At 39.9% G+C, this 24,229-nt stretch overlaps 1 protein-coding gene across 6 annotated transcripts in view; it reads left to right on the forward strand.

Moving 5' to 3' along the window:
• Positions 1-24,229, forward strand: part of LOC123819749 (transducin-like enhancer protein 4) — a 145,308-nt gene that overhangs the window by 70,110 nt on the left and 50,969 nt on the right. For 4 of the 6 annotated variants that reach the window (XM_045840270.1, XM_045840274.1, XM_045840272.1 and 1 more), the window contains 2 exons: positions 4,409-4,613; positions 5,961-5,977. In XM_045840270.1, the coding sequence (XP_045696226.1) occupies positions 4,409-4,613; positions 5,961-5,977 (222 nt within the window). The remainder of the gene's footprint in view (positions 1-4,408; positions 4,614-5,960; positions 5,978-24,229) is intronic. The other 2 variants (XM_045840271.1, XM_045840273.1) reach the window with 1 other exon arrangement.

Here is a 24,229-nt window from a genome sequence, read left to right on the forward strand (position 1 = left end):
ATTTAAAAATTGCCTCCTCTATGAGGATGACAAGAATTTTGAAAAACAGTTGGTTTTATTGACTAATTTGGAATCATTCTCAATTATAAGTACATCTGCCACTCTATGGCTAAGGTAGTTTCTAAGGTGAAATCTTACAAAAAAAGCTTAAAAATGGCCATTAGATACAGAAAGTGATATGTTTCATTGATGTAAACATTTTAAAGCCTACTCTAGTGTTTCAGTATATCTATCCTATATTTATGTCATATACCTTTTGGTAACTTATTTAATCTTATAGTTTTATATGATAAAATCGATTCTTTCCATAGGACTCCCTACTGAGTGCCTTTTTTGTTTGATATTTTGTATGTATAATGGATGATTTGTAAAATGGTTTATGGTAGCCTACTCTAATTTTTTTCTTTACCTAAATTCAAGGAGGTTTCTGTTAAACAGTTTGACTATAATGTGGATGTTGCCATTCATAAAATCTTGGAAAGGATTTTGTAATTTTGGTATGATAAGTGAAAAATTAGAACCTCTTTAAATGTAATATGGCATCCTAGAGCATGACAGCAGTGGAAAACTTGTGGAAATCTGAATAAAACCTGTAATTTGATTAATAATAATATGTTAGTTTTTAAAGTTTGATAAAATCTATGGTTATATAAGATAATAACATTAGTAGAATCTGAGTAAAGGGTACATAGAAACTCTCTTCATATTTACTAGAAATTTAATTCATCAAATGCATTAAGTACAGATTCTATATCACTAAACAGTGCGCTCTAGCTTCCAGGGTACAAAGGGGCCTGAGGCTGGTTTCTTCATTCCAGTCTTACAATCTCATTGACAAGTCGGGTCTTCTTCTTCATAAAAAGATGAATAACTGTACCTTTAGAGCCCATCTGTGCCAATGAATGATAGAGTCCTGTAAAGTAGCGGACACTTGGGATGTTTGGGGAAGTCTTTGCAGAACAGGTGAAACATGAGCTGAGCTGGGACGGTTGAGAGTACAACCTAACTTACGTAAGTAATGGAGAGGTTGTTCTAAGAGACAAGCGATGACATGAATTTTGAAAAACAAATTGCCTGTGGTGATGCAGGATGGGTTCACTGGAACCAAATGAGCTAATGGAGACTTGTTGCGATCTAAGTGTGGGGTGATAAGGGTCTGACTAGTACGCTGGCAGTAGAAATAAAAGGAATTGAGAATTGACAGGAGTTAGTGATTATGGATATAGGATCACAGAAGAAAAATGAATTGATGGTGACTGAGTGACATCTTGACCTGGTGGAAGTAACTTAGGGGAATTGTGTTAATTGTTTTCATTTTCAGGAAAAGCAGGACTTCCCATTAGAATTGGCTGGTGAGAAGTTAGAGCATGGGAAAGGAGCAGGAAGTTTAGGGCCCATCCTCTTTGGTGAGCAGGAGAAGAAAAAGCCAAGAAGGAAGTCTAGTGGACACAGTGAGAGAGGAAAGAGCGGCCTTGACGATTACAGCGTTCCTGAGGCAGTGGGAGGAGAATTTCAGCAGGAGGGCATGCTGTCTCTGACTGCATATTTGTCAGAGAGGATGACTGAAATGCTGAAGTGTTTGCTGTCCGAATGGTTAATCAGTTTTAGGAGAATGGTGGGCCTGGCATCCAGCTTACAGGAATTGAAGAGCAAGGGTGTGTGTGTGTGTGCGCGCACACACAAAAGGGGGTTGTTGAGAAGTGGAGGCAGCAAATCTACTTTTAGAAAAAGTTAGGCTGTGCAAAGGCAAGGATATGTACACAGGGCAGTAGCCGAAAAGGGCAAAGGAAGGTTATTTTAATTAAATTTAAAAACATTTATCAAGTGCCAATTAATGTGCAAGGCACTGTGTTAGGGGCAGTGAAGGACACAAAATGTGATTAAAATAATAGTGTTCTTCCCTCCTGAAAAAATGCTACCTCATGTTCCTTTGGCATTAGATAGGCAGTTCATCTTAAGCAGAACATTAGAGACCCTGTAATTAAACCTGCAAGTAGAGGGACAAAATCAGTGACAGAACAACTGAAGATTAGGGGTGGGGGGCAGATGCAGAAACTGACGCAGCAATAAAATAAGAGGAAAAAGATGACCCTGCTTTTGCAAGTGAGGAAGGAGGCACCTTGGAGGGAAAGGAAGCCCTACTCTCCTAAGGCGTAGGGGAGGAGGAGGACCAGGGTAGTGTAGCCGCTGTTCTGAGGCAGAATCAAACACAAGTGAGGATCCCAGGAATCTTCACTATGAATGGAATGTGCAACAGCAGACTAGGGGTATGTTTTCTGCCTTTGAAAATTTCCTGGTAGATGGAAAAATGAGCCTCTTGGTGCCCCACCTTTTTTTTTTGCCCTGTAAGAGAAAAATAAAAATGAAGCACCTGAATCTCTGAAGGTATTGCTTTTGGCTGAGGGTTTTTGTTGTTTTTTTAAATGTCTGAAGAAATAGACATTTTTAAATTACTCAGATATATGAACGTCTCAGTGCCTTTTAGTTAACTAGGGTTTGTGTCAGATGTAAATTCTCACAGAGCTTTGGAGTCTAGGAAAGGTGATAAGAGAGACATACATGCACGTTCTTAATAAGGGCTTGCCAACTGAACTCTGATCTGAGGTAGAAAGTAGCCACGCGCCCAAACTGTACATACAAAGTTAGGGGATTTAGAGGAGGAAGAATTGGGGCAATTCTCTGGCAATTTCAGTTAAACAAGGCCTTGAAATAAATTTGCTGTATATTTACCTGAAGGCCTTGTTTTCTTCATAGACGTTATTTTCAACACATTTAGAAAACGTGACTGTGTGCTCATAGTCCTTGGTCACAACTCCGTAACAGTACATACAGAATTATGAACACGATTTGGACTGCACAAATGAAGAAGTAATTATTCTGAAGCAGGCACTTAGGTAATGCTCTGGCGGGACTTGGGCTTGGGCATTGCGGGGTGGAACGTCTGGGTCATTGCACTGATTTTTCCAGTTTGTGTGTGTCAGCTTGCCTTGAAAGTGCTAGGACTTTATTACAATATTCTAAGTGCATGTAGCCAGAAAATAGGTGCAGGTCAGTTGGAGAAAAGAGCTAGTAATTAGTGCTGTGCTTTGACTTTTATAGTCTGACACAGGAAGACATGTAGAGGGGAAGAGGAAGGAAATGAAAGTAATTTGGGGAGGGGAAAAATGTTCACTTTTTTCTTTGAAGTATCTTCTTTGAAAGTAAAAGCATTTTGGGATCCTCCTTACCAGTGAAGGGGAGCAGTGTTTGCCACCCCACACATTTGTCAATAAGCTGCTTTATGAAATCCTGCTTAGAAAATTAGAGGAGAGACTATTAGGGTATCAGAGTATGGGCCTGACAAGTGATGTATTAAAAGGCATTAATTTAAATGTGATCACTGTAGAAGTTAGAGAATTTCTCAGCAGTTATTCTCATAGAACATTGTTAAGCAGAGAGGGTCTGAGTTGAAGGGATTTCTGTTGAGGGATATGTTAACTCAGCACCCGCCTGTCAGCCCCCCCTTACTCCCTTCCACTGGAAGAGGCAGCAGGGCCGCCCACAGCCAAGCTTGATGCGGCCTCGATCTTGAGGCGGCCTCTGCTGAGGTCAAGCACTCCCATTCCAGCCTCTTGAGGGCTTTCTCCATGTGTCGGCAGTGTGCTGGTAAAAATGACTTTAAACTCTTGTCAGCACAGTTACTGGTGCATGCATCACAGTCCCACTCAGATAAACCTGTCACAACATAGAGGCGGCTGCTGGAGAAGCGTACAAGGGCAGGCCTCTAGCTTTTCATTCGAGCATCACTAAACGTGCACAGAGTGCCCAATTATTTCAGCATTATTGAGCAAGCCTACAGGAGGACCCAAGCCTTGCTACATTAGATTTTCTTTAGTAATTTGCTCAAGTACCGCTGAGGACACTTAAAGGGGCTTAAAACGGTGGCTGCAACCAGTTTCCTTTTCTGGGTTGTTAATTCAGGTTTTCTCTTTCAAATTAACTCTCGCTGCATGCTGTGCAGTGGTTCTGGGAGAACTGTTTAACACTAATTTTCTCAATTTTCAGCTTTTTTTGTTCAACATAACTGCTTTAACAGTTAGTCACATATATGTTTTGATTAGAAATGCATGATATGTTTTGGAGAATAAAATGCAGGTGCTTTATTAAAGAAATCTGAATTTCAGCTATTAAAAGTTACTTAGACGATTGCAAAACCCCCAAGTCTAAGTCAAAAAGACAGCATTTCTTCATTAAGCATCTCCCTCCCTCCCCTTTAAATATTTATTTATGTATTTATTTATTTAATCAATCCTTCATGGGTCCTGGGTTTTCCATGATTTTGTTGTACATGTTTTCTCTCCTTTTATTTTTTTGGGTGGGGATGCAGATATAGGGAACAAGTTCAATATCTTTGTCTCATTTCTCACAGCAGCAACAACTCCAGGCCCAGCATTTATCACATGGACATGGTCTGCCTGTGCCTCTGACCCCACACCCTTCGGGGCTTCAGCCCCCTGCCATTCCACCCATTGGTAGCAGTGCCGGCCTTCTGGCCCTCTCCAGTGCCCTGGGAGGCCAGTCCCACCTTCCAATTAAAGATGAGAAGAAGCACCATGACAATGATCACCAAAGAGGTGAGCGATTCTCTCAGGAGGTCAGCCTGATATTATCTACCTGCTGCTGAGGGTAGGTTCTGGATGCCACTGTTTTTATTCCTCTTCTCTCTTTCTCTCTCTCTCTCTCTCTCTCTCTCTCTATCTCTATCTCTTTCTCTATCTCTTTCTCTCTCTCTACTTAATTTCCCATGGACTAAACAAAGGATTTCTGCTGGAAGGTAAATTAATTTTTAGAAGCAGTCTTTTGCCAAATGATGTCCTAGTGGTTGGCAAGAGTTAATGCACTCCTTAAAAACAAGGGGTTCTGTTTTTTGGTTATTGTCTTTGATCCTTCCCTTGCTACTACCGCCTATGTTCCCCGAGTCTAAATTAGTAATGAAATCCCACGATGCTTTGTGTTTGAAATAATGAGTATCACTAGGTTTGACCAAACCTATTTTTGGGAGAGACTTGGAGATAAAGGCTCACCTTATAGTTTGACAGAATCAATAATTATAATTTATAAATCAGATCAGCCTATATAGTGCAGTAAAAATCTCACAGGTAAGAAACAATTTTAGTAGTCTTAGTAATTGGGAAAACAGCCCACATGAGTGAAACCTGTTGGTTTAACTATCTGTCTCATCCAGTCTGATTAGAAGCATGAAATGAACTTAGTTCTTCCTGTAAGAACACAATTGTTTGTGCAGCGTAGTTGATACAAAGACTAGTACTGCTCCTTCTAGGTTGGTTTCCTGTCTTCACTAAAGTAGATGATGGTACAGAGACATTTTGATGTGACTGTATGTTCGTATGGCACTTAATAATAATTTTTATTAGTTAATGGCAGAAAAGCAAATGAAAAAGTCTCCCAGCATTCCTTTATGGAAACTTACTTAGCACATGGGTGGTTCGTTGGTTGGAAGGGTGTGACTCATAATTAAAACTTCTTATCTACTCCTGTTGCAGTGTCATTACTGTGAATTATAATCCTGGGCAAATGATACTTATCACATAAAATAAATTTCCCATCTCTGATGTTCGAAGCACTGTGATATTTGGCGTCTAGTTATTTTAATGCTATGGTTCAGAGCTAAGGCATAATTATAAATACTTTTATAAGTGTGAAAGTTGATAAGAAGTATCAATAATAGGAATATTCACCTTTGGTTACTGAAATTGTGTTAAAGGTAGATTTGCACTTTGTGAATCTGCTTGAGTAGTATTAATAATTAACTTTACAGCAAATTTGACATCTGTGCCATTTATTATTTAGCAGGGATCAAATTTGATAAATGTATGATTTTATGTAAACTAACTAGTACTTCTCTTTTTTCCTTCTTCCCACCACTTGATCTGCGTGTGTTGTTGCTGTTTTGCCTGTAGACAGAGACTCCATCAAGGTAGGCCTCAAATTCACAGGTGAAGGGATGGCTCAAGGGGCTCAGAGTGATCTGAATGTATCTAGTAGTGAATTCTTGGAGATTTAGAGAGTGATTTGGTAGGCCTTACCAAATAGTGGTTAACTGCATTTTTGGAATACTTCAGTTGTGTGGTTGAGATTTTTGAAAATATTGGTTCCATTTCTCTATCAGAATTAGATTTGTAGACCCAGATTGAATTTTATGATCTGGCTTGCAATGCTCATTTTATTGTCTTGGTATGTGAAAAAAAAATTACTGCTTTTCCTCAGGCTTTGGATATAAGCTAAATAAATAATAAGAAAAAGAAATAAATAATAAATTTGTTCATAAGGAAATACGCATGACTCTTATATTTTGGAAAACAGTTTCATCCTACAAAACTCTTTATCAAAACATTTGTTTAAAAGCATTTTTCTTCAGAGAGAACTTTTTTTAATTCGATAAAATCTTGGTTTCTAGTATAGCAAGTTATTTTCCTTAAGTTTTGCATCTGTCTTATCTGCCTTCTATATCTCTTTACAGGCAAGTTTTCAGGAAAGAGGAAAAGTATTTAGGGCCTAATGATTTGGATTTGCTTGTGTAACGCCAGAATATGGGATATGCTAAGGATGCCTGAATTTATATACCATAGTAAGCAAATAAGAAAAACAGGCTACCATGGCAGGAAATGAGTAAAATATGGAAATCACTTGATCACTTTTGAGCCAGGCACAATGTAAATATGCTACTCATAATGCATAATTATATTGTATGTTGTATTTTGTATAGATTAGGAAGGAAAGGACATTTCTTAGGTGTTGATGGAAGTACAGATGCTGTCAGTTTCTTATGTATTTTACACTTGAATGTTTTGGACCATAAGCAATTACATCTCTTGCAGTTTTTAATGACATTAATGCACATAAAGACTGAAATCTTCCCTTGGATTCACCTGTGCTGTCACTTTGAATACCTCTTTATTTCTGCCCTTTTACAATAAAAGGGAAGTAGGGTTTTTTCCAAAGCTCTTAAATAATGGAAAATAATAATTAATCTGTTTTACCCTTCAAGATTCTTTGTAATTTGAAAGGGCATCTGCATGCCCATAGAAATGTCAACATTTACAATTGGAACTGCACACATTGAATTATTTAATTATGCATTTACAGTTGTGTATTTTGTTGTGTAATATACATATCAATACCTAGATTAAAAAGCATTCTTAGAGGGTAGTAAGTGTTCCTCCCTTGTGTACTTAGGAAGTAGTAAGTAAATGCATTGACCAGGATTAGCTGATAGCAGCCATTGGAAATCCTGTCTAGTTATTCTGAGGCCATAATGTAAACATTCCCTGCCTTCTTATGATAAATACATACCTTTAGGCAGGCCAGTGAACTAAACAAAAGCCTCCTCTCCTGCCCCAATCCCAGAAGACTGTGAAAATATTTACACTTCAGTGCACACTTTTGTGTCAATTACATTTTATATTCCCTCATGCCAGAGTAGGGTGTATTTTGAAATCATCTATAATCATTCAGTATGAGTCTGGGAGTGAGTGTCTATATAGCTGGAAGCCAGGGGAAAAACAAAAAGGAAATAGAGGTGGATGATTTTGGTTTGACTTATTATGGAATGCTAGCTACAGTGTAAATCGATTTAGGGGGGAGGTGTCCATTCTCAAATTTGAAGTTGTGTCACGTTTAGGGCTGTCCTGTGGCTTTGAAAGGTGAAGTAGTTTGCTAATTTTTGTAGCCGTGTTCTGTGGTGCTCAAAGAAGCAGTTAGTTGCTTGTTCCATCGATCGTCTTCATCCTCCTGTAAGTGATTCCTGGTTAAAAGGGGCTTTCTGTGATTTCCGCTGTGTGACTTGAGATGGTTTTTATCAGCCCAAGTGTGCCGGTTGCCTGCAGCTGGAGTCAGGCTTGTGTGAATTAATTTATTCATGCAGGATAATGCTCCTTAACATTTAACAGGTAATGAATGTGACATAAATTTCCTTCTTGCTTTTAATTTTTCCCTTTCCTCTTCTAATGTGCAAACAGGCAGCTCTGGTACTCTAAATAATAAGTAATTTTTGGCCATCTGTCAAAAGGAAATTTCAATACAAATTTAAATTAATGGTGCCTGAAATTTTTTATAGCTCCTCTAAAAGCCTCTAATGTGCAGAAAATTCTGAATCTGCTGGTAGTAATTAGTGTTGCATGTAATGAGGATGTGGGCAGTGTTATACAGCCCCAGTGTAACATTTTGATATGGTAGCAAAATTTTGATTTATACAAGGTTATGGATGGGTTTAATTATGAGCGACACTTGAAATGCTTTCTTGATGTTACAGATTATTAAACAGGGCAGATTTTAGAATAGCTTATAAAATATAAATTTGAAGTTAATGTAAAGATTTAGGCAATTAAAGTGCTTTAACTTTAGATGTCAAGTAAAGTGAAAGAAATCTCTCCTGTGTAAGTGTTTGTTTGGCTTTTTCCTTCTTTTCCTTTCTCTCCTAGGTAGTTCTGTGGCCAGTAAACCACACGCTATTGGCTTTATTGATCTTGTTTTCTACAGCTTCAGTAGCCAAGTTCATTCCTAAGCCTGTTATTTGCAGACCTGTATCTGAAGTTTTTCAACAATGGTGGTGGATGTAAATATGGACCTAAAGGAAAAAGCACTGTAGGAACCCAAGAATTAACTGATTTGGTGATGAGCAACCAGAATGGTGTGTGTTCTAGGGTTATTGACACCTGTGTGTCACTTGGCTATCCAGTGACTCCTTTGTGACTGGCAGTGAGCCCCAGATTTGGAGTCTGAAAATGGCAAGAAATGGACCATGATCCACTCTGTTGCTTAGTGGTAGGGTGAAAAGCCCAAAGCTCTTTAAAAGGCCTCCAAAATATTTAGGTTCCCACTTTTCTTTTCTGGGTGGGGGCTTTCTCACAGCTTTCTGGAGGGTTTAGAACTACTTTTCCCACTCCATGAAAAGACATAAGTGAAACCAGGAAATGCGTGCTGGGGTGATGGAACCTTCCCTCTGCCCACCACTCCTACCAAGTTGGTTGGCTACGAAGTGGTGGCAGAGAGGAGATTCCTGCATACTGCCAGTTGCTTCGAAGTTGCTTGAGGTACCAGGTCATGAAGAGGAGTCATTAGTGTCCTCACATCACTGCCAGTTTTCATCCGCAGGGCTGGAATGAGGGTAATTATTCACAGCTGTGAAGGGCACACCACCTAAAACTTGGTAGGAATTTGAAGTTGAGAAATTAGTTCTAATTTCCACCACCCCCACCCTGAAAATGTTTACAGAATTCTATTACCATCTAGCAAAGAAAATAGGCACCAAAATCAAGACCAGCTTGTAATATAAAACGCAGAATTCACTATCACCAGCTATTGATTACTTCCATGGCCTCTCCCAACTTGCAATAATTTTGTATGCTTTATTACTTCCTAAGTCCTTTTATATGTATCTACACAGTCCTCCTGAATGCATTAACGTCCTCAAGTCAGATCTGTGAGGGATTTGCCATGTTTTATTTGTAGACTAAAACATAAGCACATTTTTTTTACCTCTAGGTGGTGGTGGTTTTATTTTTATTATGGAATATCTTCCCCAAAGTGCTGTGTGGCCGTTGAAGAGTATGATCATTTTTGGTGACATGCACATTGCCAAATTTATCTCCGGAAACACTGCACCATTTTAAAATGTGAAGTGCAATGTTTCCACACAATCTGCCAATATTGAATTTTATAGCTCTTGTAATTCTTGCTAGTATAAGTATGAATGGCATACTTAAACATATTAACATACATAGTTATTTTTCAAACTGAGTACTTTCCTATGAGTGTATATGCTAAGTGTTTTCCCCTCCTCTGTGATTCTTTTTTGTTTAAGGGTTTTCATAACGATCCACTCATTACTTGTTCTAAGGCAATGCCTGTTTATTCTACCCCAACTATATTTCGGTGTATATTCTATGCACATGGCTAAAACATCATGCCTTGCTTTCCTTGTCTGTTCAGTTATTCTTGTTTGTAATAAAGGTTTATCAAGTGGGGAATTAGTTCACATTGAAGTGTGTGATTCAGACCATGAAAGGACCTTTGCTCTTACCGGTTGTGTTACAGGTGAAAGTAGGTTCTCAGTCTGAATTAACAGAAGGATTACTCCTGTTTGGCCCTTCACTTTGTAAATCAAGACTTAATGGTCAGGGTTGTATTCCGGGATCTTATGAGACTTTGTCCACCCACTCTCATTTTTCCTTCCGTTTCAAAGGAATAACAGTAGTCCGAAAAAGAGTATGCCTTAGAATACATTGAACCCCTCAGCAGGTACTGTGTGGGAGAATACCAGAAGAAACCACTTAAGGAGGAAAGGGGGGCCAGCAGGAGCGGAATAACCACGTGGGGAGAAGAACTAAGTCTAGATTTGCACTTACATGTTGGTGATGAACAGTTTAAGGAAGTTTTCCAATAACTAAGGGAGTAAAATGTTCAGAAATGTATGCCGATCATCGATAAATAGAATTCTTTTTGTATCCTTTAACCTTTGAACACAGACTGTGATATGTTTGAAATTCAACTCCACTTTCCAAACTAAGTATTGTTTTAAGATGTGCTTTTAAAATACATTTTTAAGTAGGGTTTTTAAAATACATTAAGTAATATTATTTCCTTATAAGTGGTGTTTCTGATACCTGTTTCCCAACAGAGTAAAGTTCTCTCCCACTAACTTTTTAGCTCCTTGAAGACAAGAATCAATCTTCTTTGTGGAACTGCGTAGGAAGACAAATCAAGGAATAGTTTGAGAAGGCAATTGTAATAGAATTAGGAAGATCTTGACTTCTGCTAGAAATCCTCTCTTTTCCTCTAGGTTAGCTGTGTATTAATGGGCAAGTGAAGCTCCTGGATCCCAGAGCTTCTACTCTAGGCATTTTTTCAGGTGTTTGGAATGTAGATGTGTCCTTATGTTACTGAATTTTACAATAAAAATCTTACACCAAAGGGTATGTTTCTGCAGTAAAGTTGGCCATATCATTAAGCAAAATAAACACAATGGTAGTTATATTTCATTTTGAGTGTTGGGTTGTAGGGGAACAGTTTAATGTTTTAAGTTAGGACTTTTAAGCATTTAATGTTTAACTCCTTCAGTTTTCTAAAACAAGATGGTAATTTGAAATTAAATGTTTCACACTACTGTTGCTTTTTCACGTAGAAGGATTTGTTTCTACCATGTAATTTACTATTTAGAATTACTTTATCAAAGACAATCAGGAAGTTTTTATTCTGTGGGTTTATGATGCAGCACTTTGTTCCGCATTAATTGATACCTGCCCCTGGGCATGTAAGCTGTGTGAAATGTAACAGGTGCCCTCATTCCAGGAAATATGTTGTAATTGTTTGTGGAACAGATGAATAAATATCTGTAGGGCATAGCTGATCCTCAGGTGGTGAGTGTGAGTGAGTGGGGGTTCGCTGAGCCCCCTGCAGCAGTCATTGGAGCAGAACGAGTATTAATTTACAGGGCAGGCTGGTTGTGGGGACTGCCTTCCACTGATTTTTGGCCAGAGTGATTTAATTCTTTTCCTGTGTAAATGAACCCTCTCAGTTACAACAAACAGTTTCATCCTGATGTTTATTGTCTTTAATTTTCTTAATTAGAATGCATTTCATTTCTTGCAAAAATATTACACCATAAAGGTTCTGTAATTGGCACTTGAATTTCACATTGCCTCCTCAAAATGTAGCTAATTCTCCTAAAAGAATTATTCTAAAGAATTTTTCACCTTCTTTTCTGTGTTCTTACACTAACATTTTCCCATAACCCACTCTGGAAAAATCATAACGTCACCCAGGGAGAAAGAAGCTCACTACTCTTACTTCTTGCATTCTTGAATCATTTCTGCTGCGATGCTTACCTCTATCCAGTGTATGTATTTTGTTCTACAATGGTTTAAAGTACTTCGGATACATTCTGGGTTAAAGACTGTATATGTGGAGACCACTACTGACAGGGGTTATAGTTTTGGACATGAAAAGGAGTCATATTTAATTATTACCTATAGCAGCTACCTTGGGATGGGACAGGACAGAACAGAATTCTGGGTTCACGAAAGAGGACTAGAAAGGAGTTTGCTGAGGACTCTCAGTAATTCTTTTAAATAAGCTTGCTCTTAAATGAAAGTAATAAATCATATTTCAAGATTAAATAATGCTGCTTAGTTATGGCAGATCAAAACTTTAAATCTTAGAATTGAATCTAAATGTTGAACAGAGTATTACTTTAAATTAATCAGATTCATTAATCAGACCCAATCCATTTATTTCTGTATGTAATAAATTATACAGCTTTAAAAAACAACTTAAGCTTCAAGTACTAGTATTATAACTTTAATTTCTGTTTATGTGTGGTCGTGGTGATTGGTGGCTAAGCCCCACCTCCCCTGCTGGGTTCAGTGATGCTCTCCGTTGTGCTTCCTGAGAAACAGGAGAACAACTGCACACACATGCATGTGATCCACTCCTGCGCAGTCTGCCTTTCTTGCCCCGCGCTTTTTGATATTCCACCCCCTCTTCAGCCCTGAATGTTCATGAAAAGCCTACTCTTTCCTGCCCTTCACCACCCTATCTCTGACTGAATTGCAGCCAGTGAGGTGGAAATTGGCATATCTTAAGTATTGTTATAAGTGAACTTTCTAAGATATGCTGATAGGGGTAGGTTGAGGAATTCTTTTTCCAATTATTAATGGACTCACTAATTACTTGTATAACACCTCAAGGATTCTGGAATTATCTTTCCAAAATTGGTACTGTTCAAGTTGCTGAAGGTTCGGATATAAGGACCGAGGAGGGGTGGAGAGGTGAACAGGTTAGTGATGCCACCCAGTGAGAGGAGCCCATGGGGGCATGTCATAGCACCTGGGTTTTATTTGTTTTTCTTTATGGTCATTTTAATTATTATAGAAGATTTTGAGTATTCCATTTATTTACCTTTCTTTAAACTTCTGTTTTCTTGAGCGACATTTGGCCTTTTAAACAACAAAATAAAATTGGAAATGCTAATGTTTTGAGCCAACTAAAGGAGGAAAATAAAAATGTCACCATGGTAACAAAGCAGCTTTCTAGATGGTTTCCTAAGATATGCCTGAACTAGAAGCAGATGTCTGATTTGAGAATCTTGCCTCCTTCAATGTAAACAAATAACTTCTGGGCAGGTGTTGGAAATAATATGGAAATCCTATTAAGCGGCCCCAGTTCCTGTCAGTCAGGAAGCCCATGCCACAAAGGGCTGGTTGTCACAGAAAGGAGCAGAGTAAATTCTCATTAGGCTTGAGCTTTTCCCAGGAAATGATTGTCTCAGTGTGTTTTTCCTCCTGTGAATCTGAATGTAAGCTGTTGCTTCTACTGATCTATTCACTGTTTTTATTTTTCTCCTCTTCATTCCAGATCCTCCCTCACCCCGCCAGCCTATATGCGCCCCTTCAACCACCCCTTCCCTTAGATTAACACTTGATCTGTGCTACTGCTCTGAGAGTTGTGACATTTGTGATTTTAACCTCCCACCCTCGGGGGGAGGGGATGGCAGTGTTCATCCCTGGGCCTTTTGGACAAAGAGCCAGGCTGCTGAGGCTGAGCGCTGTTTGGAACAGGCACAGTGAGGAGCAGCAGCTACAGTACTAATCACTGTTCTGTGTACATTTACTTGGAATTACAGTTTTATTTATGAATTGAGCAGAAACTATAAAAACATGGAAAGACACTTCTGTATGAACTTTTAAAAACCTGCATAGTTGTCTGGTAAGCCTCTAAAACTGCACTGTCCAGTACGGTAGGTACTAGCCACACAGAGCTATTTTATTTTAAATTAGTTTAAATAAATAAAACTTAAAAACCCAGTTTCTCAGTTGCATCAGCCACATTTCAGGGGCTCGGTAGCCACATGTGGCTGTGGTAACTGCCATACGAATGCAGATCCAGAACATTCCCATCAACACAGAAAGTTGTAGTGGATAGGGAGAGACTTGGGCCCCAGAAGCTTGCTGGGTCTGCTGTTTCATCGGGTGAAAACTGACGACCTATACTGTAAAGCAAGGTTCTTCTTGATGCCTAGAAAATAAGCGGCATGTGTGTATTTGGATTTGTAACTTTGATACTGCTCAGGCATGGTTGATAATGGTTGGCTGCATTGACACAGTGACCTTTAAATGGTTGTAGGTTTCTTTTCTCCTTGCAAAACTGGTGGAGCAGCTTAATGTGGATCTTCCCAAAATGGACCCCCAGGAGGTGCATTTTAATGTTTCTAGAGAGAAAGTTGAGGCAGTTTGGAGGTGGGGGTGGGAGGGTTGAAGGCTATGTGTAATGATGCTCTTTATAATACTCAGAAGGTTAAATGTGCATAAACACAAAACAAGGCTTCAGAAAAGCTACACTATTATTATGCAGCATTTCTCGGTCTATGGTCCCCGAGACGCACTTCATAAAGCCAATAAAGCGCGCACTGGTGGTCTCCCGTTGCCCTAGCAACGGACCATGGGGCACAGTGTATGTGAAATGCATGAACATCTGTGAATTAATCTTTTTTAGTTTGTTCTTTTCTTGGCACTGATTGGGCCACTCGGGCTTGTGCCTGTGACACCGTGTGTGGAGGGGTAATCTGGATCAGTCCCCAGGGCCTTGCCCTAAAGTGGATGGTGGAATGGCAAGTGCAGGGAGATTTATCCTGGTAGTGCATGTGGCAGTGGAGGGATCTGGCCTGACAGCACTCTCAGTAGGACATTATTAGCTTACTTTCTGGTGCATGGGGAAATAAATAAAAAAAAATTTTTAGTAAATCTGAGCATTATTGGGTTTATTGGGCTGCCCTGAAAAAATAATCTTTAGAGAAAATTGAAATAATCACTTGTGTTTATGCCACAGTTATCAGGACTTGAAAGGTCTCTGAGTTATATTCTATACCTTTGTGCCAGCCTCGGGGGACCTTGGGGGACCTCCACCCCAGGATTATAACCAAACCATTTAGGACTACGTGAATGAGACTCCTGAATTGGATGCTTTGGCTGGGATCTGTTTTGATAAATCTGGTAGTATTCTAGTCTGACCTTAGTTAGAGAAATTTTAAACTAAACTGGTAACATTTTTATTCTAGGGAAAATGGAGCAAACTGACTAAATAGAGAAGCACTCAGGAGCAATACTTGTATTGGATAGTTACTCCCCCACCTCCGAAGTAGGATCGCTGTCAATTCTTCCCCTTTCCTGCCCCTCCCTCCATTTTCAAACCGGCACCCTCCCCCTGACTGCAGCGCCCTGTCCAGACTGTGCAGTTCCTCCTGTCCCTGCCAGATGCTCACTTGTAAACCGTTTTGCTCACCCTTGTTATTTTCAATTCCCTTCTCTTTTCTTCCTTTTTTTTCTCCTCCTCCTAACTCCCCCATCCCCCGCATTGTTGCTTGGATGTCAACCCTCTTTTTTTTTTAAGATTTTATTTATTTATTTTATTTATTTATTTTTAGAGAGGGAAGGGAGGGCGACAGAGAGAGAGAGAGAGAGAGAGAGAGAGAGAGAGAGAGAGAGAGAGAAACACCAATGTGCAGTTGCTGGGGGTCGTGGCCTGCAACCCAGGCATGTACCCTGACTGGGAATCGAACCTGCGACACTTTGGTTTGCAGTCCGTGCTCAATCCACTGAGCTACGCCAGCCAGGGGATGTCAACCCTCTTTCTTAGGACAGAAAGAATGTTACATATGAAAGGTCTCATCCTGAAAGTAGTCCCTATGTTTAATATTTAGGGTGAGAACTTTCTTTAATAAGTGTATTAAGACAGAAGTGTGTGCTGCATGCTAGTCCATTTGATTTGCTTGATTGTCATTAATATCGAGGAGCATTTATGTACGAAGAACTTGCCGATCTGTACTGGCTTTCCTTTGGACATTAAAAAGGCACAGCTGCACCTTTGTAGCTGGGAGATTTTCCTAATTTTCTGTTAGACAACTAACCAGAAATTATTATTTTAATGGTTTCTGACTTTAAAACCTGTCGGTGTGGATAGATGAACCTGAAAATTGAGCAGTGCATTAAAAACATTTAAAGTTGGTTAGTAGGTATTGACTTGGCAGCTGTAGGGCAAATAGGCCTGCACTAGCTCCTTGGGGGCGCATAGGAAAGATTAGATACAATTCCTTCCCTCCAATCATTTTCCCATTCAAATATGGAACTGAGATACACTGCCTTCTGAGTAGAGTGAAATACAGTAATGGATTGTTCCTCTTCATTTCTTCGAGCTTCCAGTTAGTCCTGAATTCTTTTAAAATGTGCATTTAAAACTAGTTTATGATGATTGGAGGACTAGCTTCTGAAGTCAGTCTTCCCAGGACGCTGCCAGGGGTGATGTGCAAATACATGCAAACAGGGAGCCTTCAGCAAGCACTGACAGCCACGCCAGTGGCAACGTTCTGTAGACGCCCAGTCTTGATGGTGCCTTGTTACTGGCATTCAGATAGTATTTTGTGGGAATCAGCGAAATAAAATATTACTGTCAGATTTGTGAACACCCTCACTTTTCAGCTGGTTTCTCTGGTTTAAAAAAAAATGTTTTCTGTTGCTGCTGTCAGTAAGTGGCCTCATTTCTATTCAGATGAAATTTTATTCTTTCAGGTACCAGCTTTCTAGAAATACACTGTAGCTTCAGAAGTCGAACAGTTACAGGCATTATTAGAGGCCTTAAGAAGGAAGTAGAATGCTGAAGTTGTGTTTTTTCATGCCCTGGACTAGTATTTGTTTTTTTGAAAGCACAATTCTTTATGCCCAAAATTAAAATTTCTTAGACACTCACAGGAAGAAGTGTAAATTCCACAGTGATAAATGGCAATGAGTAAACTGACTATAGTGAAGAGTGGAAATGAATTTGAACCACTGCTATTTTGTGCATCTGTGTGTGACAAAGTGTGTTACAAGCAGCAGTTTTTTTGTAATCTAGATGTCCAAAGGCTGGGAAAGGAAAGAGAACAGAAATAATCTAGGACAGAAAAGATCTCTAGCATTCACATTTTTTATCCCTACTATATGTGCTAGCCCAGAAACAGCAATAATCCTTGACTTTTATTTTTAACTGTTACTTGTTTTTAAAGTATTTATAGAAAGTACACAAGTATTTTCATTACTGTTGTGGATATGTGGATCTGTGAAAACAAAAGGTATTTAAGGGGAAACATTCTTACATGGTTTTTTTAAACACAGTACTGCCGTGGAGCACTTGGTGGTAGGACTTTTCTCAAAAGGTCGGGTTACCAAACCTGTACATGATACCTTCCCATTGGGACTACCCCTGACATTTGTGGGGCCTGCAAGAGAGTAAAACTGGAGGCCTTCATATCAAATATCTAAGTATTTAAAAGTTAAAAATCCAGTTAGCAAATATACCTTCATGATGATCTGAAACTACAGGTTTGACTTTTAAATTCACAGGCCCCTGCCTTTTATTGCTAGAATCACATGGGTCCTCACATTTTTTCTTTCTCACTTCACAACTTCATTTTACCCCACTGGCTGCCCTCAGGTCTAACTGTGTTCAAACCAACAGCTTAGTCTACCCCTGAAAGGCCCCAGGAAGAAGACTGGGCCAGCCCTGAACTCGGGCCTTTGGGCAGGGAATACAGGGACTTGGTCATGGTGTAGAGTGGGTGAACAGACAGTGTGTGGGCATGTCCCCTTGGTCCTGAGGAGGGGCTTAGCTGGATGAGGGTCCAGAGCCCAGGTCAGGGGCCCCTCTTGCCAGGCTGTTTGGTTTGTATATGATTTCACAAGCCATTCATCTAAAAGGGAAGTGGAAATTTGCAACTGTTGCATCTCAAAATAATTCCTTGTTAAATAAACAACATTTTGATCAAAATTAGGCAGGGGAATTGACATTCTAGAATATGATCTTCAGGGACAGGTATTTTTAAACTGAGGTTTGTAATGTGTTAATACATGTCTAACTATACTCTTAAAATACTCCTAAAAATCATAAACACACATTGTACCTATTGGCTTTGCTTGTGAAAGGGAAGGTGGGAGCTTTTCAAGTAGAACAAGGTAAAAGATGGTCAAGGGCCATGCTTGTGGGTTGTTCTCATGGCTGAGTAAATGGCTTTATGCTCAGTCCTATCTCCAGTCTGGTACATAGTGAAGCTTCAGCCTGTAGTGACCATGCCAGGCAAGGTTAGACTTAAAAGGATTAGTTGTAAAGACCTGGCTCTCTTAAACTAGAGATTATCACAGAGAACTAACTCAGGTCATGATTTCTGTTTTCATCTATTTTTGTTCCTTTCCTGTGCTTCTACACAGGCAGCAGGACAGTTGGAAGTGCCGCAGAAATATTTGAAGAACCTTGTCTGGTAGTTGACGTGGGAAGTTGTTGAATAATTCACGTAACAAGTGATTAGACAAGTACTTGTCCATCTGACTGAATTATTCTACATGTTTGCCCAGGCAGCAAAGGAGGCACACAGCGTTTCCTCCTCCAGAGGGTATACAGTGGCCGTATTGACCCATCTAGTCATTGGGTTTCAGCCTTTTGTTGACATTGTTGTAAATGAAAGCAGCCCAGACAAGCTCTGAGCAGCTGGGCTGGATAATTGTGAAGGATTCATGCTTGTTGCTGTTACCCCCAGTGTTTGCAGTGGGTTGTTTGCTTTGACTTTTGTTGAACTGTTGACAAAAGCATTAGATACAAATGGGAACAAATAAAGTGGTGAGATGCCAGGAGGGCTTGGCAGGAGTAGTGGTTTTCATTCTGATTTAAATGGGGGATGTTGGAACTTATCTAGATGGGAAATGGAAGGTGTAAAGTGTGTGTGTGTGTAGCTGTTTTCTTTTCAGGTACCAAACTGGAAAGTAGTTTGCTTTTTATTACCTTGGCTCAAAGAGGTGAGAGAATTAAGGAGGCCACCATGTCTTATAACCTTAAAAAAGCCACATTATACTTATGCCCTTCAGGTGTGTTGCTGGCCAGGAATGCTCTAACACAAATAGTTTCTGGATTCCCCCTCCCCAACTTAAAAAAAAATTTTTTTTTTAAATAATGGAAGTATTTTGGCTTGGGGAGATGACAGGCATGACGTTGAGGTAGGGAGGATTAAAAAAAGCAGTATATGCTAAAATAGTATAGCTAGCAAAATGGAAGTCATTTACTGGAACGCTTTTAATTTGGTTTAAACAAAATACTCTTTTGTATATTCAAATGGAGAGTAGCTCAGCTGTTGTGAAGCCAGAAAATTAATGGTATTTTTAGTGAAATAGCAAAAGCATGTCAACAACATAGCTGCAGATGATAATGTTGGCGTTTTATTCATGAGGAATTATCAATGCAGGTTACCGGACAACACAGTGTGACTGAAAATGATTGAGTGTCGGAGAAGCTGCTGTCCTTCTGCTCGATGATTTCATTTTGTATTTAGCCCTTCCTCAGGCTTCATTTGTGCATGTATTTTCCCTAGCACAAACCAAAATATAAAGTCTCCTTGGCCATGGATTATATGCATATTTTTCCCTTTAAAATTTCTTAAAGTTCTTTTTGAGTATTGACGTAAAAGCTGCGGAGTGTTTTCAAATGCACAGCTGGCCAGTGGAGATGGGTAGGCTTCAGAGAAAGGTCTCTGTGAGGAATTCATCTAAATAGGCCTGTGGGAGTTGTCTAAAAGCACTAACCAGCACAGCTCACCAGAATGCAGTGGACGGAGAACTGCACGGAATTGCCTTCCTTGGTACGGAAAGGATTTGGAATACATAGGCAGGCCAGAAAGATGTTCATAAAACATGGGCAGGGAGAGATAGAAAATATATTTAGGAAGTTGAAATGCTCTCTGGGACAGTGCATTTCAGCGATATGATAATTGAAATGTTTACTAAAAATGTATTGGAATGATCAGAAAAATCAAGCCATGTCTCCTTGTGTTTGGTCTCTAATTTTGGTCCCAAGTGTTCTAGGCACCATCCATAGGACCTTCTTTTTGTTGGTACTGCTTTACATAGCGTCCAAGCAAGGAGAAGCCTGGCTTCCCCTTCTGTGTTCTGTTCTCCAACCTTATCTGTGGGATTTCCCTCCTGTACTAGTGACAAAAAAGAATGGCTTGTACCTTTGTGTCATTGTTCTTTAGTTCCAGTACCTCACATCACCAGATTTTAAAGAATTATGGCAGGAAATAATAGGAATTTACTGTATCTTGCAGAAGTGGGAATGGTAGATTATTTTTATCTGCAGCATCTCCAGCCCTAGAGACTCGTAATCAGTTGAGAGGTGAGTGGGTACTGGACAGAAATGGAGGTGTACATTATATGACCACTCCGTAGTTTGCTAAAAAGACACAAAATGAATTCTCTCCAGGTTTCAAGTCATAGATGATACTGACTTTTTTCAGTAGGTGATCAAGTAGGGGGACGTAGAGCTGAAGTTCGTACGGAAGAAACCCCTGAAAGGGCTGGTACTGAGTGCAGATAAATCAGTCTGACTGAGTAGTTGTTTCTTTGGGGTTTGGTCCTCAGGAGAGGAGGCGGGGAAACCATGCAAGTTAGAAAACTTGCAAAGACAATAAGGCAAGAAATTCATCATTGTTAACAAGCTAGAAGAAAAGAGAGTGTGAGATGAGGCTCCAGACTTGACCCAGCATGACTCCAAAATTATGAGAGACTGTGGGCAAAAATGCAATAAAAGGCTCACAAGTGAAAGGAATGAGTTGAAGAGAAATTGACTAAGGCCAAGACAGATAGGTTGGCACACTGCATCCCTGAGGCAGTGGTCACGGCCACAAGGGTGAGCATATTTTGGAAGAGACCTGTTTTGTACACAGATGGGCCTCAGTCTTCCCTCCTCCTCTTTTCCCACTACTCAAGCAGGTATTCATGTTCACTATGCTTTTAAAGTTAAAAGAACACGCTTGTAAAGGGTGACTCAGGATGGCTCTTTGTATACTCTGTTTGAACCACATTGCTTAATGTTGGGAAGCTGGTGTGTGTTGTGACCTGTCCACATCTATACCTGTGACATGCTGTGAAGTCTGGCCAGCCTACAGGTGACAGACAGTGCTGGGATACTGGTTAGAAACTCAAGCTCAGGAGTTAGGGGGCCTGGGCTCCAAACCCCGCCTTCTGACGTTTACCAGGCTTGGGGAGGGCTACTTCTCTCATGTTCTATTTATTGTGACGGGGATGGCAAAGGTAACTTTTCAAAGGTGCCTGACACTTAGTAGGTGCTAGTGAATTTTACTTTGTTTTAGTACACAATATGGATAATATGAAAATAACTTATTTCCACTTACTCTTCTGGGGTTTAATATTGAAATTAACTTGCATTCCACAGGCAAGCACCACATTGACAGCAGAAAGAAGTAAACTAGAAATGTGCCAGGCTGTGGGGAAAATTATTCTGAGATTAAAATTTTACTGCAAAAAAATCTACAAAATGGATCTTGTACGTGCAGATGGTTGAGAATTAACTTGAGCTGATTTGAGCACACATTTAATTCCAAAGGGGATTTCACGTTTCGGGATAGTTCAACCTTGGCCGAGAACGTGACTTTTATGTATTTTACAGCAAAAACCACTTGCCACTCATAATAGGTGAAATTGGAGACCAAACAGGGAGAACCTTGTGGGTTCCTGTCAGTCTAAATCTAAATCCCCCTTTTAAAAGTCACTGCCCTGCTGTGCTGGCTCTGTGTGCTGCTTTTGGTAGCAAAAGCTATTAACTAGCCTTACAGGCGCTGAAGGAGTGGCCTGAGGACCCCGGTCCCAGACTACTTTGTGTTTTGCAGAGAGCCCCTTTTATTTTCATGTCAGATTACCTGTAAAATGGGCTTCTCCCACCAATTTTGTAAACTGTAATAATTCTGGCGTCCCTCTAATTGTGTGGGGAGAAGGGACTGTACCCAATAGGAACTTGGAGAGACTCTTGCTGCTTTTCATTATTTTACTGCTCATTTACCAATCCCTGTCAGTAATGTCCACTGCTAGGGAAGGGACACACTTCCCTGAACTATAACACTGATTCGTTTGCAGCTCCTTTTTCCCTCCAGGGTGAGTTAACAGAAGAACCTCATGAGACAGTGACACAGCAGTCTTGGTACATTTTTGGCAGGGGCGTGTCTTGGGGATGGGGGAAGCATATTTGCAGTATTCAGGATGCTTGGGTGACAGGGACCTGGGCCCAGCAGGGCAGGGTAAGGATGGTGCCCTACTCCGACTTGAGAAGTGTTTTCATAAAGGTGAACGCTGGAAAGTGTTCCCACAGGGTGAGGCCTAGTTGCTGTGATTTCAGCACAGAGATTAGCCTCACTTTCTCTAAAATAGGCCCATCTGGAAAATATTATACTGCCTGTGCTTTTTAGGCTGTTGAAATAATACTTTACCTTCCTTTGCTCATTTTTTGGTATGTGACATTTCAGTGATAAGTGCTCTATGTACGTCTTCACAAAATAAGGGAACCTTCCTGTTGTGGGGAAAGGAAACCCAGAATGTAAATTCATATTGGCCAAAGAGTCATACCAACAAGATTCTAGCAAATTCCATATCTTCTTAATAGGAATGATAAAATGGCTAGAGTTCTTTTATACTCTGGGCACGAGGCAGTGCTTGGCCTCATGGGGAGGGTGCGGCATAGCCAGGTTTCCCACTGGGATTAGACAGTGAAGTGCATCTCAACAGAAAGGGTGTCGCCTCTCCACAGAGGCCAGCATCGGTCTGGCAAAGCCTGAGAAGGTGTCTTTCAAGTGACTCTGTTTTATAGCAAGTTACCTCATCTGGAGGTTCAGTGCCATCTCCCTAGATGATGTTTTCTGTGAGAAGAGGACCTGGGAACCATCAGGCACCCCATTCTTAACAACCAAACCTTTGTTTTTAGAAAAGTGGTGACTCCACAGAAGGCCCATGAAGCCTTTCTGGGATCAGTTCTGCTAGAGAATTCTTGAGCTTTGCTTTTCTTTTACTTTGTCCTACCTGAGATGCCACTTTGGAATGCTTTATATAGCTCTGGTTTGAAATCTGATGGAGAGGGATTCAGCGTTCTCTGGTTATCAAACTAAACACCAATGATTGGTTTTGTTGATTATTTGTTTGTTCGTTTGTTTTAGAGATTTATTTTATTTAAAAGACAAGGAAAAGGAATATACATTTCTCTAGTTTAGAAAACCCATAGAGGAAGGACTAGATTAAATGGCAACTTTCTAGCCACCATCAGAATTCTGTTAAAGTGCAAGTGAGGGCAGGTGAGGTGTTGAACACTCTCAGCCCAGGGACTCAATTAAAAATGCTTTTAAAATGTAATTCCAATCAATTTGGATAGTCCTAGAACATTGCAAGATGTATGAAAACATGTTTTAAATGCCAGCGACCAGTGAAAAGGGCACGGTTTCAGAAACCCTGCTATAAATTATCTGCCTTTGGCTTTCAAAAACACAGAAGCTACATCATTGAAATATTCAGAATAAATATCAGAGAGAATTGTACATTCTACATTGCACATTCTACAAGGAATGAAATTTTTAGAGAAAGATCTAGTTTTGTTTGGCCTAAGATCCTGACATTTTTTTAATTGTTGTCACAACATTTGTTTTGGGAGATGTACAAATCAAATCTGATTATAACAAATATCTTTACAACAAAGATACCGTTATAACCAAACAATTTCTAGACCCCCAACCACTAGGCCACTTACTTAAAATAATATTGAGTAGAACCCAGTTCCATTAAATCAAAATAATGTGGGTTAGTCTTGGAGGTTTGTCCTTCGTGTTTTTTTACCTTCTGGAATCCATATACATGGATTGGCAGTAAGTCATTTCAAAAATGTTTGTTTACCTTTAGAATATACTGTATGATTTTTTAAACTGTAATTTCCCTTGCAAATTATTTTTAATACTGAAGTACCTGCTTTTGTGGGATGAGCCCACCCCAAATGAAGTGCTGCTGATTCCCTACTTTGCATATTTTAATTTCTGGGTTGCTTTTTTTAAAAAGTTTTTATTTATTGATTTTTTTTTTACTTTATTTTTAGAAAGAGGGGAGGGAGGGAGGGAGGGAAACATCAACTGGTTGCCTCTTGCACGCCACCAACTGAGGACTGGGCCCACAACCCACCCCGACCAACTGGGAATCTTGGAATCGCTCCAGCAACCTTGGTTCATTAGGCCAGCGCTCAGTTCACTGAGCCACACCAGCCAGGGCTTTTTTCATGTATTGATTCTTGTATGTGCCCTGAGTAGAGATTGAACTTGCAACCTTGATTTATTGGG

The sequence above is a fragment of the Phyllostomus hastatus genome, unplaced genomic scaffold (assembly GCF_019186645.2).
Source record: "Phyllostomus hastatus isolate PE091 unplaced genomic scaffold, TTU_PhHast_1.1 phas_contig_34, whole genome shotgun sequence".
Lineage (NCBI taxonomy): Eukaryota > Metazoa > Chordata > Mammalia > Chiroptera > Phyllostomidae > Phyllostomus > Phyllostomus hastatus.